At 57.3% G+C, this 12,044-nt stretch overlaps 1 protein-coding gene across 2 annotated transcripts in view; it reads right to left on the minus strand.

The window, feature by feature from the left end:
* The window catches only part of DUSP8 (dual specificity phosphatase 8), a 40,067-nt gene that overhangs the window by 24,955 nt on the left and 3,068 nt on the right, over positions 1–12,044 (minus strand). For both annotated transcript variants that reach the window (XM_038179910.2, XM_038179911.2), the window contains exon 2: positions 3,016–3,418. In XM_038179910.2, coding sequence (XP_038035838.2) covers positions 3,016–3,246 — 231 coding nt within the window. In that variant the 5' untranslated portion in view covers positions 3,247–3,418. The remainder of the gene's footprint in view (positions 1–3,015; positions 3,419–12,044) is intronic.

Here is a 12,044-nt window from a genome sequence, read left to right on the forward strand (position 1 = left end):
GAAATAACACGGCTTCCATAAACATACAGAGCAGCCGGGCACATGGCTCAGGACTAAGCCCCGGCTTTCCCTTGAGCAAGGCAGCTGCTTCCAGGGCCAGGCTCCTCCAGTAAATAAATAAATGTCCCCACAGCCCTGGTGGACCGTTGTCATGCCTCTAGCCGCTGCTGTAGCCATTCCCAGAGACAGCTGCATTTCAGGAAGTGAGAACAGGTCAAGATGTGGGAAGACTTTCCAAGGAGATCTTAAAAAAGTGAGCTTCTCAGCATTTCCCTCCAGAAATCAAAATAAACCCCCAAGCAGGAATTTCCCACAACCTCTTCCCCTGAAACGGCACCGAGGAACTGAATTATTCCAGCCGATAGCGGGAGAAAGGTTTAAAAACAAAAATGGAGCAGGTAGCACAGCACATTTTTGTGCTGAGGGTGACTATTGCTGTAATAATTGGAATTCCTGGGAATAAAATAAAAGTAGTCCTTTGGAAAATGCATTACTGCTGCAGTTCCCTAGCCCAGTCCATGGGCAGAGATGGAGTTCAGCATCTCTGTGCCCAGCAGGGAAGCAGTGCACAAGAGGATTCGGGGAGAGGTGGCTTAGCTGTGCCCACATTTCCAGGGCAGATGAAAGGCAGATTGTGACAAAAGAAGAAAGGGTGATATATTTTTTTCCCTATTTCTTCTTTCCCAGCAAATGGTCCTTGCCCAAGACTTGCTGTTATCCCGCAGCACTGCCCCAAAGCAGCACACCCAGGAGGGTTGCCAGTGGTGCCCTCCCTTCACATTGGGACGGAAAACTGCCCTGCATTGCCCTCTGCCCTGCCAGGCAATGGGCAAAACATGACCAGTGCCTGGTGGGGTCTGGGATGTGCAGGTCTGGGGTTTTTTGGGCTGTGCAAACGACAGGGGAGTGCATCGAGGTGGGCTGCCAGCAGTGCCCCTTCCTTCTGGGCAGCTCCGCGGTGCTCCCGGCCGCCTTTGTCTCAGCAGCCCCGGCCGGGAGCAGGAAGCGGGAGGAGGGCGGGAGGCCCGTCAGGAGGAATAATGGGGCCGGACAATCGCGCCACTGATGTCACCCTTCCTGCCATCTGCTCCCAGCACCAGCCGTGCCCCTGTTCCCCCCCGTCCCCACCGCTTTGCTGATCACCCTTCGGCAGGTGCACCGGCGAGCCCTGAAAATAAAGGCTCCCCCTCTCCACATTGCCCAAAGCAGAACGTTTTTCCCCAGATCCTGACCTGCCTTCTTGCCCCAGGGGACATGCCCATGTCTCCATCTTCCCACTGCCACCGCTCAGCCTCCTGCCACCCTCCACATGGGGACAGTGGCACAAAAGGCTTGAACACCCCAAACCACAGCCAGCACCCCACTTTGTGCCAGCTGAGCATACGGCCATGATCCCCCTCCTTCTCCCCCCAGCTGCCCGGGGCAATTGGCTTAACCTCATAAGAACACCCTGAAGCTTAATTAATTGCTGGGCTGAGCATCCCCAAAACACCCTTGCCACGGGGTTCGTGTAGCATCCCCGCGTGGTACCCAGAGAGCTGCGTAATGATGCAGGACTGGGAGGAGGCGGCTGCTCTTTGCACGGGGACACCGGCAGCCCCCAGGTGACCGTGAAGGTTGGGGACAACCCTTAGCAGGGCAGAGCCGGGGTGGGAGCCACCTGTGCCGGCGCAGGAGCATCCTTTGGGAGCTGCTGCCGCCCGCTGCGGCATCTCTGCGGCTGCGAGCTGCAGCGCTGCAGGCGGGCCTGCATCAGCTGACGTTAACTCTTGGTGCTCCCCATCCTCCTCTTTCTCCCCTCACCCCAAAGTCGCATTGCTGCTGCTGCTGCTGCTGCTGCTGCTCCACGTGACGGCGGCCACTGCAGAGGTGACCCTGGCCGGGAGGAGGGCGGCTGCGCCGCACCGGCTCCCGGCTCGCCAAAACTGATTATTCTTTGCTTTATTCGCCCGGGGGATTGACGAAGGGCTCAGGCCGCTGGGGAATCGCTCCCTGCAATCCCCTCCGAAGCGGCCAGCCCCATGGCTGGAGCAGCTTGGAGCGAGGCCGGGCCCCCCCTCCCCGGCTCCTTGATCCCGGCAGGGTGATGTCACCGGCAGCCAATGCGGGCCGCGGTGGCTTCGCGGGGTGGCGGGGGGGGGACACGCCGCAGATGGCTCCAGCTGGGCCCAGCATTTGATTAATCGCCTGAATTACCCTCGTTTTGCCATAAAATTACAGGGACGGGGTGAGGGGGGGGGATGCCGGGGAATGGTAAAAGCAGGAGCACATCGGTAAAGGAGCAGGCTGCCGCAGGGGTGCAGTGCCCCAAAATGCGGGGCAGGGGGAGGCAGGGGGTCCCCTTGCCAAAAGCGTGCTGCGGAGGGGATGTGGCACTTTGGGGACGTGTGGCGGATGGGGTGACGGGTCCCTGGGGAGCCAGGAGGGGAGAGGTGCCAGGCCACCCTCCCCCTGGTCACCCACGGAGGGCAGGACCCTGCCCGAGCCACCGCGGGGGCACCCAGCACTATTTCGGCCAGCCAGCCATGGCTCGGAGCCACCTCTATTATTTAACCAGGAGAGATAGAGAGAGGAGCCCGGGAGAGATAATATGCCATGACACCGGATAAGAGCTCCTGGCGTCACAAGGGAGGAGGATTACATGTCCCTGAATGGAGTTAGAGATGACAGAGGGGAGGGGAAGAGTTTTTAGCAAGGGATTAAGCTTACAGCTCCAGGAAGGCTTTGGGGGGCTGCTTGCCAGCGCAGGGCAAGCCCTGGGGCTGACGTACCTGTTATGCTGGCCTGAGGATGGGGGTGCCGTGTCACTGGGGTGGGGGCAACGAGCAGGTCCCCGAGGACAGCCCTGTGGGGTGGACGGGGTGCCAGAGGGAAGGCAGCAGGTAACAGGGTGCAGGGAGGGAGGAGCGGGTCACACGGGCCAGGCATGGCCGGATGGAAATGCATCCCCCCACCCTGCATCTTTCTCCTGGGGGAGAGGTTTCCACAAGGACAGGCGAGGGCCAGACCCCGTACCTTCATCTTGGAGGCGGGCTGGATGAGCTCCGTGATGGAGACCTTGTCCTGCTGGAGCCGCCTCTTGACCAGCTTGGAGCAGCAGATGTTGACGGAGCTGAGGACGTGCCAGGAGTTGTACTCCACGAAGGAGCGGCTGTCGATGACCAGGGTGCCCTCCGCCCCGTTCCTCAGGAGGCTGGCCAGCTTCTTCGGATCCATCACTTTGCGTGGGAGCCTGTCCCCGGCCATACCGGGCCCGTCCCCTCTGCGGCGAGCGGGGGCAAGGGGCGCGAGGGCAGGGAGGGGCTGGCACCCGTCTCCCCCAGGGGAAGCAGTGATGGGGTGAGGTGCGAGCGGGGCAGCTCCCGTCCCAGGCTCTTCACGCTGCTAGTGCCCAGGGTGCCGACTCATTGTGCTGAACCTGGAGGGAGAGGGAAGGGGGAAAACGGTGGTCAGGTGGCAGCAAAACCAGGTGCTCACCTGGGGCTGAGTCCTTGAGGAGGACCTCAGGAGGGCACAAGGGTGCAGGCACACTTCCCAGGCATAACTTTAGGTTTAATAGCCCTCGGTGGAGCTTTCCTCCAAGAATTTGTCTAATAGCTTCTGGGAGCCATGTCAGATTTAACAGGCAGGGAGCAGCCTTTTCCCTGATTTTCCCTGAGGCTCAGGGCTCTTCAGGGGACCTTGGTGTCTTCTGCTGGGAGAAGCCACCCGTGCCCGCTCCCTGTTCACCCTCCCAGTGCACCTCACAACTTGGGAGCCCCTCGGGTCACAGCACCTGCAGAGCAGCTCCTCGCACAGGCACCTTTTGGCAGTCCTTAGGTTTTAATGGCACACGTCATTGCAGGCCTGTTTTAATGGCATTAGGTTTTAATGCTGCGGCGGCCATTCAGAAAATAAGCAGGGCTATTACCAGGCTCCTCTTGTTCCTGCCAGACGGTGTTTTAGAGCGAACCCACAAGCTGTTGCATGGGAGCTTTAATGCATCTGAATTAGGACTATGACTACCGTGCCTGAAAAGGCCAGCGTAAAGACCTTCATTGACTTCTGCAGGGCCAGGATTTGGTCTATGAACTGCAGAAGGCTTATGAGGCACCCTGATCTAGGTAAGCCAGCAGCTCGTAGAAGCTCCCACACTGTTAGCCCTCATGGTGCAGGCCCCAAAGGAGGCCACAGAGACGCTTGGGGAGGGCACGGTGCTGCAGCAACAAGGCTGCACGGTGCCTGGTGCTGTCCCACGTGTACAGGGAAAGGTGCTGCATGCCTCAGCCTCATGAGAACTTTTACACCAAGGAAACAAAAGGTCCTTACACCAAGCACAATGCTCATTTCTACTGCACCATATCTCTGGGTGAAATGACAGGGACCTCTGCTCCCCATCACCAGACCTGGAGGACTCAGCCAGCTCGCAGGGACAGGACATGGGGCTGCAGAATACGAGGATGGGGGCTTCAGCATCCACAGGTCTCTAGCCCACAGCCCTGGCATTAGCAGCCCCGCCACATCCCTGGGCAGCTCCCCAAAGCAGGGGGTAGATGTCCCCGCATCACACGCATGCTGTTAGCACATCTATTCAACTTAAGGGGGAAAAAAATCCCCTAAATGCTGCGACAGCGCCAGCCCCTCCTGGCACAAAGCCCTTCGCAGCCCCGTTGCACGGCGGTGCCGCTGTCCCCGGCCCCACGGCAGGCGGCTCGCGGTCCCCCCTCGCCTCTCCCCTCCCTGCAGCACTCCTCCAGGGGGGGCTTAAAAATTGAAACAGTTCTAATTAGGGGGTGATAGGGGGAGAGAGGCTGGCTCCTGCTGGGATATGACACACCTCATTACGTTGCTGCCGCCTTGCCAGAAGACCCCCTGCTGTACCTTGGCTATAGAGCCAGGGCACTCAGAAAGGATGCAAATTAGCCAGCTTTTCCCCTCCGTCTTTCTTTCACACCCCACTCCCCAAATCGCTTTCTGCTTCCCATCCCCATCAGGACAGCAGGCTGCGAATTCTTCTCAGCTCTTCCAATTACATCCAAGAAATAAAAGGGAGCGGAGGGAGGCGACAGACAAAAAGCTGGGGATAATGCTGGGGCAGAGGGATCAGAATGAGAGGCTGAAGTGGGAGGAAGGAGTGATCCGATGCATCGGACACATCGCACAGTGTCTGCGAGATAACAGGGTATCTGCTCCACAGATAACGAGCCAGGGTGAACCTTGGGGGGGTCAGACACAATTAGAGGGGCTTGGGAAAGCCAGAAGATCCTGGATCTCCCAACTGCTCTGGGAGAAGCCTGTTTGGAAGAGGCTTTCCACACACCGAGTTCTGACAGGTGACCAGGAGCGCAGGGGGGGGTGAAGTCAGGGAAGGCACAAGAGGTTCCCCACCTCTGCTGACAGCCACCCAAACATCTGGACAGATGTCCGTCTGCTCCAGCATGGCCAGTTAGAGCTGGTGGCAGAGACAGGCGACACAAGTGAGCCTGCTCTGACAGCCAGCTCCAGCAGGGAGATGCGGAGGGAGGCATGGCCAGGCAGGCCCATGCTGCTTCCCCTTCCTGGAGCCTTTGGAGGGAGATGTCCAACAGAGCGTGGTCTTAGGCAGCTGTAACCTTGGTGGTAGACCCAAGATTGAGAAGGAACCGGGTCCTGAGCTCATATGTCGCCCTCTTGTAGGCCAACCCTAATGCAAATGCCAAGGGATTGGAAAGGAGGAGGCACGGACAGGGAGCACCACGAAGTAAGAGGTCTCCTGCCACCCCACCACGGTGACCAGGGACTTGTCTCCAGCACAGGGGAAAAGGTTAACCTGGGACCTAAATTGGGGTTTCAGAAGTGTAGCTGTGTCCCTCGCTTATCAGTTTATTAAAGCCATCTTAATCTTCTTGAGTGTTCCCGAAGAACATTACCATAATCCTTTAATCCCACCTCTCCCTGGAGTGCCTGTAATGAGGGAGATGGGCGCAAGGCTTAGCTGAATGGGGACAGCCAGGCAGGAGGGGCCAAGCTGGATGGAAGGACGGGCAGAGAGCCCAACACCCAGCCTGGGCAACCACCGGCACTCCGTCCCTGCTGCTACCTCCATGGACACACGTGCTTTGTGAAGGGTGCCATCAGGAGCTTGGCACAGATAGGTGCTGTGAGCCGGGCTAAGGGCAAACGCCCTCTCCATCCTCTTCCATCCTCTTCTGGTCAGCCAGAAGGAAGAAAACCCCAAACACACCCTGACCTAGGTCTGTCCCCGTGGCAGGACGGACCATGGGAGCTTGGCCCTGCGCTGGCCCAGCAGTCACAAGGGGGAGGCCACTTCCTCAATTACTTCTCTTGCACAAAGCCCCGGCAGAGGTACGTGGTTACGGGATGGGCATGGATCTGGTTTCTCTTGTACCAGAGATGTTAACAGGAAGGCCAGCACATTTCTGAAGCAACCATAAACCTCACCAACCGGTGCGTCTACTCGTCTCACCAAGCTCGTAGCTGTGTCCTGGAGATCTCTACCCTCCACTCATGGTCCTGTTCAGGAGCTCCTAGCTTCCTCCTACTCCATACTTTCCTCTTCTCCTAGCCCTTTCCCACTTCTTTCTGCTGCTGTTTTCCTGTTTCCATTCAAAATAAATATGGGCAGACTTGACCAAGATGAAGAGGAAAAGGAAAACAAAACAAAACAAAACAGGAGAACAGCCACAGTGGTGTTTCCCAGCCTGCAGGGGACACACAGCAAAGGACCTCAGATGCACTGCTGTTCATCTCCCAAGGTATTTTGGAGACCAAGACCTGCTTCTAGTAATGGAGAACTTGCAAAATGAAGGAGCTGAAGAGCAGAAGTAGGATAGGGCTGGCTGCTGGTGGAGGACCTGGAGGTGCTGCGATTTGCCTCATGAGCCAGGCTGCGCAGAGGTGAAGATGTGGGAAGGGGCAAATCTGGCAGTGGGGGTGCTGGAAGAGGCACCCACACATGCCTGAGCACAGAGCTAAGGCAGCAACCCTGGGGACAGGCAGCTCTGAGCCCATCAACCTCCCGAGGAGCTGTGGGTGCCCCATGCCTGGAGGTGCCCAAGGCCAGGCTGGATGGGGCTGGGGGCAGCCTGGGCTGGTGGGAGGGGTCCTGCCTGTGGCGGGGGCTTGGGACTGGGTGGGATTTAAGCTCAATTCCAACCCAAACCCTTCTCAAACCTGTTTCCAGCGTGAAACATGGCATCTCTGCCAAGCTCTCCACCCCTTCTCCATCCCCATCCCTATTTCTTCCAAGTCCTTCGGCACTTAGCGAGCTCCCCTCGGCAGGCTCGTGCCGTTTGAGGGATTCCTAAATCACGGGCCTACGGCTAATTATTATTATTTCGCAGCAGCAATCAGGGACGCGGGGCTCATTAACAAGTTAGCACCTCTGGTTTCCCTGGAAACCCGCAGCTGCCAGGCAACGGCTGCGGCTCCGGCCCGAGGCGATGCCACCGCGGTGCCTTCGGCTCCATCCCAGCCCCAGAGGGATGCTCGCTCCGCGTGCCTCCAGCTCAGCGGGACGGGGCAGGACCAGCCTTTAGGAAACCCCGGGGTGCCTCCCCTTGCTCCATCCCATCTGCTTCTAAGCCCATCTACTGACCCCCTTCTGCTGCTCACAGCGCATCCCGAACGACTCAGCTGCCTCTCCCTCCTAGCAAGGGGTGCGGGATTTCTCCCACGGAGGGGGATTTGGAGCACAAATGGTCCCCCGGGGTGGCTGCAGGACGAAGCCGTGAGGTGCCTGCAGTAGCCGCATTGGAAGTGATGTAACTGCTGCCAATCCCTTAGCAGCTGATCAAGATCCCTTTAAAAAGCAGCACAAAAGATTTCTCTGCTGGAGATGGGAAAATGGAGTGTTTTTTTCCTCCTCCTCCTCCAAACGAGGTTAAAAAACACCATTAACCACATTCACTAAGCCAGACACAAAGTCTGCTTGCCCACCTCTCCCTGGAGAAGCTAAAGGGTGGGAGGAAGGACATTTTGTGACCCCCAGGAGCACGAAGATGAGAAGGCAGCACCAGGTTGCCCCTCCATGGCTGCTGCCCTGTTCTCACCCTCCGAGACCCACAGGGGCTTTCCCAGAACAGACCAGCACCACACAGCCTCATCGATGCTCATCTCGCTTCCCCATTCTCCACTTCTGACACACCACGGGCACCTTCTCCCCAAGCCAGGAGGCCCTCCCCGGAGGAGAGCCCCCGCACAACCCCTCCGTGCAGAGCAGCGTTGGGAAGGGGCAGCCTCTGCGCGGAGGATGCTGGAGGGAAGGAGCTCCTCCATCGGAGGAGGTGGCTGAAGGTTGCACCAGCAATCCTGGGTGGGCTTGGGTTCTGCTCCCAGAATGATTTCTGGAGATCTGAGTGCCGTTGGGTCAGGAAAAGCCAACGGGGAAGCACAGCAGGCTAAACTGCCCGAGTCTAGGTGACAAAGCCACCATCTCCTCCTCCTGAACTCGTACTTTTAAGATCATTTATATGTTTTTCCCCCATAGCATAAGCACAAGCTTCCATTTTAAAGCCCACAAAAGCCAGGACCGAAGGTTATCCCTGCCCAGCCAGCCATTTGCCCGCGCTGAGGACGGAGTGCCCAGGCATGTTGCTTTCTAATACCAAAGCTATCCCATTTCCACCCTCCTCCTGCCAAGCCGAGAGGCGGCCAGGCTCACGCCTCAGAGCCGAAAGCACCTTCCCCTTTGAGCAGCCTGGCATGTGTCACGGCAGGCTGGAAGGAGGAGGACATGAGGTGTAGGACGAGGGGAACCCAGACACAGTGATGATTTAAGGGCCCTCGATCCCCACCGTCTGATATTCCCACTTCTGCTGCATCTCTGCTGGATAAGGCCAGCAGAGACCACTCTGTGGGCTTATCTTGGGATCTCCAGTAGCTTGTTTGCCTTTTTGCAATAGGAACGGACCGAGGCAGCCCAGAAAGGTATGCAGCTGGATGCTTCAGGAGGGCTGGTCCGGCTGCCTTCTCCCAGGACAGCAGACATCATAAATACCTGCTGGATGCAGGTTGGGTTTCCTGGGGAAAGGCTTCCCACTATTTCCCACGACCCCTACGTGCTGAGGGGAAGAAAGACAAGGTCGGGCTGTGGTTCTTCAAGGCAGCAGGTCAAAACATCAGCAGCTATGCCACTCTGTGCCCACTGAAACTCTGTCTCTTCTTAGGAGACCCAAAATTCAACCGAAACGCTGATTTTCTGTGGGGTGACACATCCACCAGGGCGGTAACACGTGCTTTGCAAGGCTTTCCTGACCTGGCCCAAGGCTTGCTGAATTTCCTACATGCACACAATAGCTGAATTGTTTGGGATGAATTAGCACTTGTCAGCTGGGGCTCTACCTCTTGTCAAGACACAATGAGAAAGCACCCGCTTGGGGTTGCAAAGGATTACCTTTATTGAGAAAAGACACCCCGGACAGGCAAGGACCAAGCTGGCATCCCTACCCCACTCCCTCCTCCTGCCCTGGGGGCTGTGGTTTGTCACCAGCTGGTTTCGTTTGGTTAATCTGAGGTGACACAGGGGTCAGACAAAGGGTTTGGCAGCTCTCCCTCCATCCTCACCACACCAGACAAGCACGAGCCTATTGACCACGCTGCCCCGCAGCCCCTACAGCTCCTTGTGCAAGAAGTCCCACAGGCCAGCCTGTTAGCTGGGCACTGTGGCATCACATACCATGGGATTTTCTCAGTTTCAGAATGAATAAATAAATAAAGTGATGCATCAGGACATAAACCCAGAGCTTCCCCATCCTCCTGCCAGCTTCCACACCAGAAGGCCCAACTGGTCACTGGTGGGGGCCCCATGACTGTAAGCGTGTGTGAGCACACCCAGCCTTGTCCCCGGAGGGCTGACCCCAGCGAGGTGCCACCAGCTCAGCCCTCCTCACCTTCCCACCCGCCCGGCACGACTCCAGCGGAGCTCGCACTTATCTCTGTATCAGTTACTGCTGAATGAACCCTGCTCAGGTGCCAGACAAAGAGGCAGCCAAGCTCAAAGCAGGAGGGATTGCGAGGATGACACAGAATTACAGGCATCAGCATTCAGCAAGCAAGCGGAGAATGCACCGATCTATTTTTAATGGTACAATGCAAATGCTCGACAAAAGGATGTGTCTAGGGAGATTCTGCCCGGTCAGAGATTTGCATTCTTTTTTTCCCCCCTCTTTTTTTTTTTTTTTTTTTTTCTCCCATCAGTCAACTTCACTGGGTGTGCTGGAGGTGCTCTGACCTTCTAGCACCCCACAGAATAATTCGGAGCGCCACCTGGGACATCCCTACAGGGTCCACTGAGCATTAGATGGGGTGTTAGATGGGGATGGCCATTCACTGCTCGGCTTTCCTGCCCCACGTACATGCAGTGAACATATTTTCCACAGGCCAGCTTGCCCATCAGCAGTGCTGGCACCCTCTCCTCACCAGCTCTCCGCTCAGCAGCCGCCGGTGCCAAGCGAGGCTGGGGATGCGCCTGCCTGCTCCCCATGCAGGGCTCGCGGCCAAGCTGAGGGAGATGGCATGAATAACTCCACTCGAGATACGGCTTGAGCAGGACCAGGCTGCCATCACAAGCTCGGGGGTTGTCGGTGGCGAGGTGAGAACAGTTGGGGATGCTGCATGTCAATGGAAGGCTCTGGAGAGTGAGGGACCCTTGGTGTTTGGAGCAAAGATGGCTTGGATTTACCCAGCAGAGGCTGGGTTTCAAGGGGAGGTGTGTAATTGAAGCAGGGACAGGTTTAATGCGTGGGGATGGCTTGACTTGCTTGGAGAAAAAAACCTGCAAGCACCTAATAAGCAGGCTGAAATTCCCACCAGGGCTTCTGCTGCATCAGCTGAATTACCGCTTGCTCGCTTAATACAGCAGTGCTCCTCAAAGAACCAAATCCCCTGCTATAACAAAAAAAAACAAACAACACACACAACAGGCTGACGAAAAGCTGTGGATGTAGGCACACCATGCACCTATGTGCCAGCAGAGTAAGGCCGGGAGGCAGGGACAGAGCAGGAGGATGTAGCACGGCGTTAGCAGCGCGGGAGGACGGGCTATGGGGGCTGGATGCCAGGGCTGTGCCGTCACTGCAGTCTCCATACGGGTTCAAAGCAGTGGTCTGCCTCTTTTCAGGTCCCCTCGCCATCGCCACCTAACCACAGGCATTTTACAACAGCCTGGGAGCAGCAGGAAGGAAGGCAGCTACAGAACAGTCATAGCATCATTTAGGTTGGAAAAGGCCTCAGGAGCAAACCCAGCCCGACCTCTGTCCCTCAAAGCAGGCCTGGCTTCAACACCAGAATGGGTCATCTTGTCCTGGTCACCAAATGACCCATTCCCAGTCATCAGCAGGCTCAGAAAGGAGGCTCCCATAACTCACCCTACAGAAATGCCACCTGGGGAACCTCCTCTGCAAATTGCAAGGGCACCCTGAAGTGCTCCGGAGAAATTCCTGAACGACACGAGGTCTCTGCCCCGAGAAACCCGAAGGCTTGGTTTAAAAGGAGAGTCACAACAAAGGCAGACGAGTCGTGCACATGCACACCAGGGTGGGTGAACGGGGATCACGGGGGCTTTCCATGCACAGCAAATAGCATAGAATAAAGACATGAGAGGAATTGGAATAAAAGAGAGAGTCGAGGAAGGGTTTCTAGCCCCAGATACCTTGCTGGTATGCTCTTAAATGGGGTCAGTGCAAAGCACATTGCTTATTTCATACAGCACAGCCCCTGCACCACTGCTCCCTGCTTGCACTACCAGGCTCTGCATGCAGGGAACCAGTTCCCCGTGAGCACCTCCAGGTTCTCCCTCAGTCCCTGAGCTCCCACTGCACCTATCTGCTGGAATGCCAGTCCTACAAACAAGCACCGCTTGGCACCACAGCAAACCGGAGGTCCTGAGCAGCAGCACCCCCCCGGGAGCGTTCCTTGCAGCCCCCACAGGCGCCCTCCATGCAGGGGATTCTCCTCTCCCTGCTCCGCCTGGCTCTGCGGGCAGCCTTGGCCTCCATTTCCCATTGGCACGGTGGGTTTTACAGCCCCCCCGTTCCCTCGGCTGTGCTGTAACCCTGCTCGCCACG

This window comes from Anas platyrhynchos, chromosome 5 (assembly GCF_047663525.1).
Source record: "Anas platyrhynchos isolate ZD024472 breed Pekin duck chromosome 5, IASCAAS_PekinDuck_T2T, whole genome shotgun sequence".
In the NCBI taxonomy this organism is placed as follows: Eukaryota; Metazoa; Chordata; class Aves; order Anseriformes; family Anatidae; genus Anas; species Anas platyrhynchos.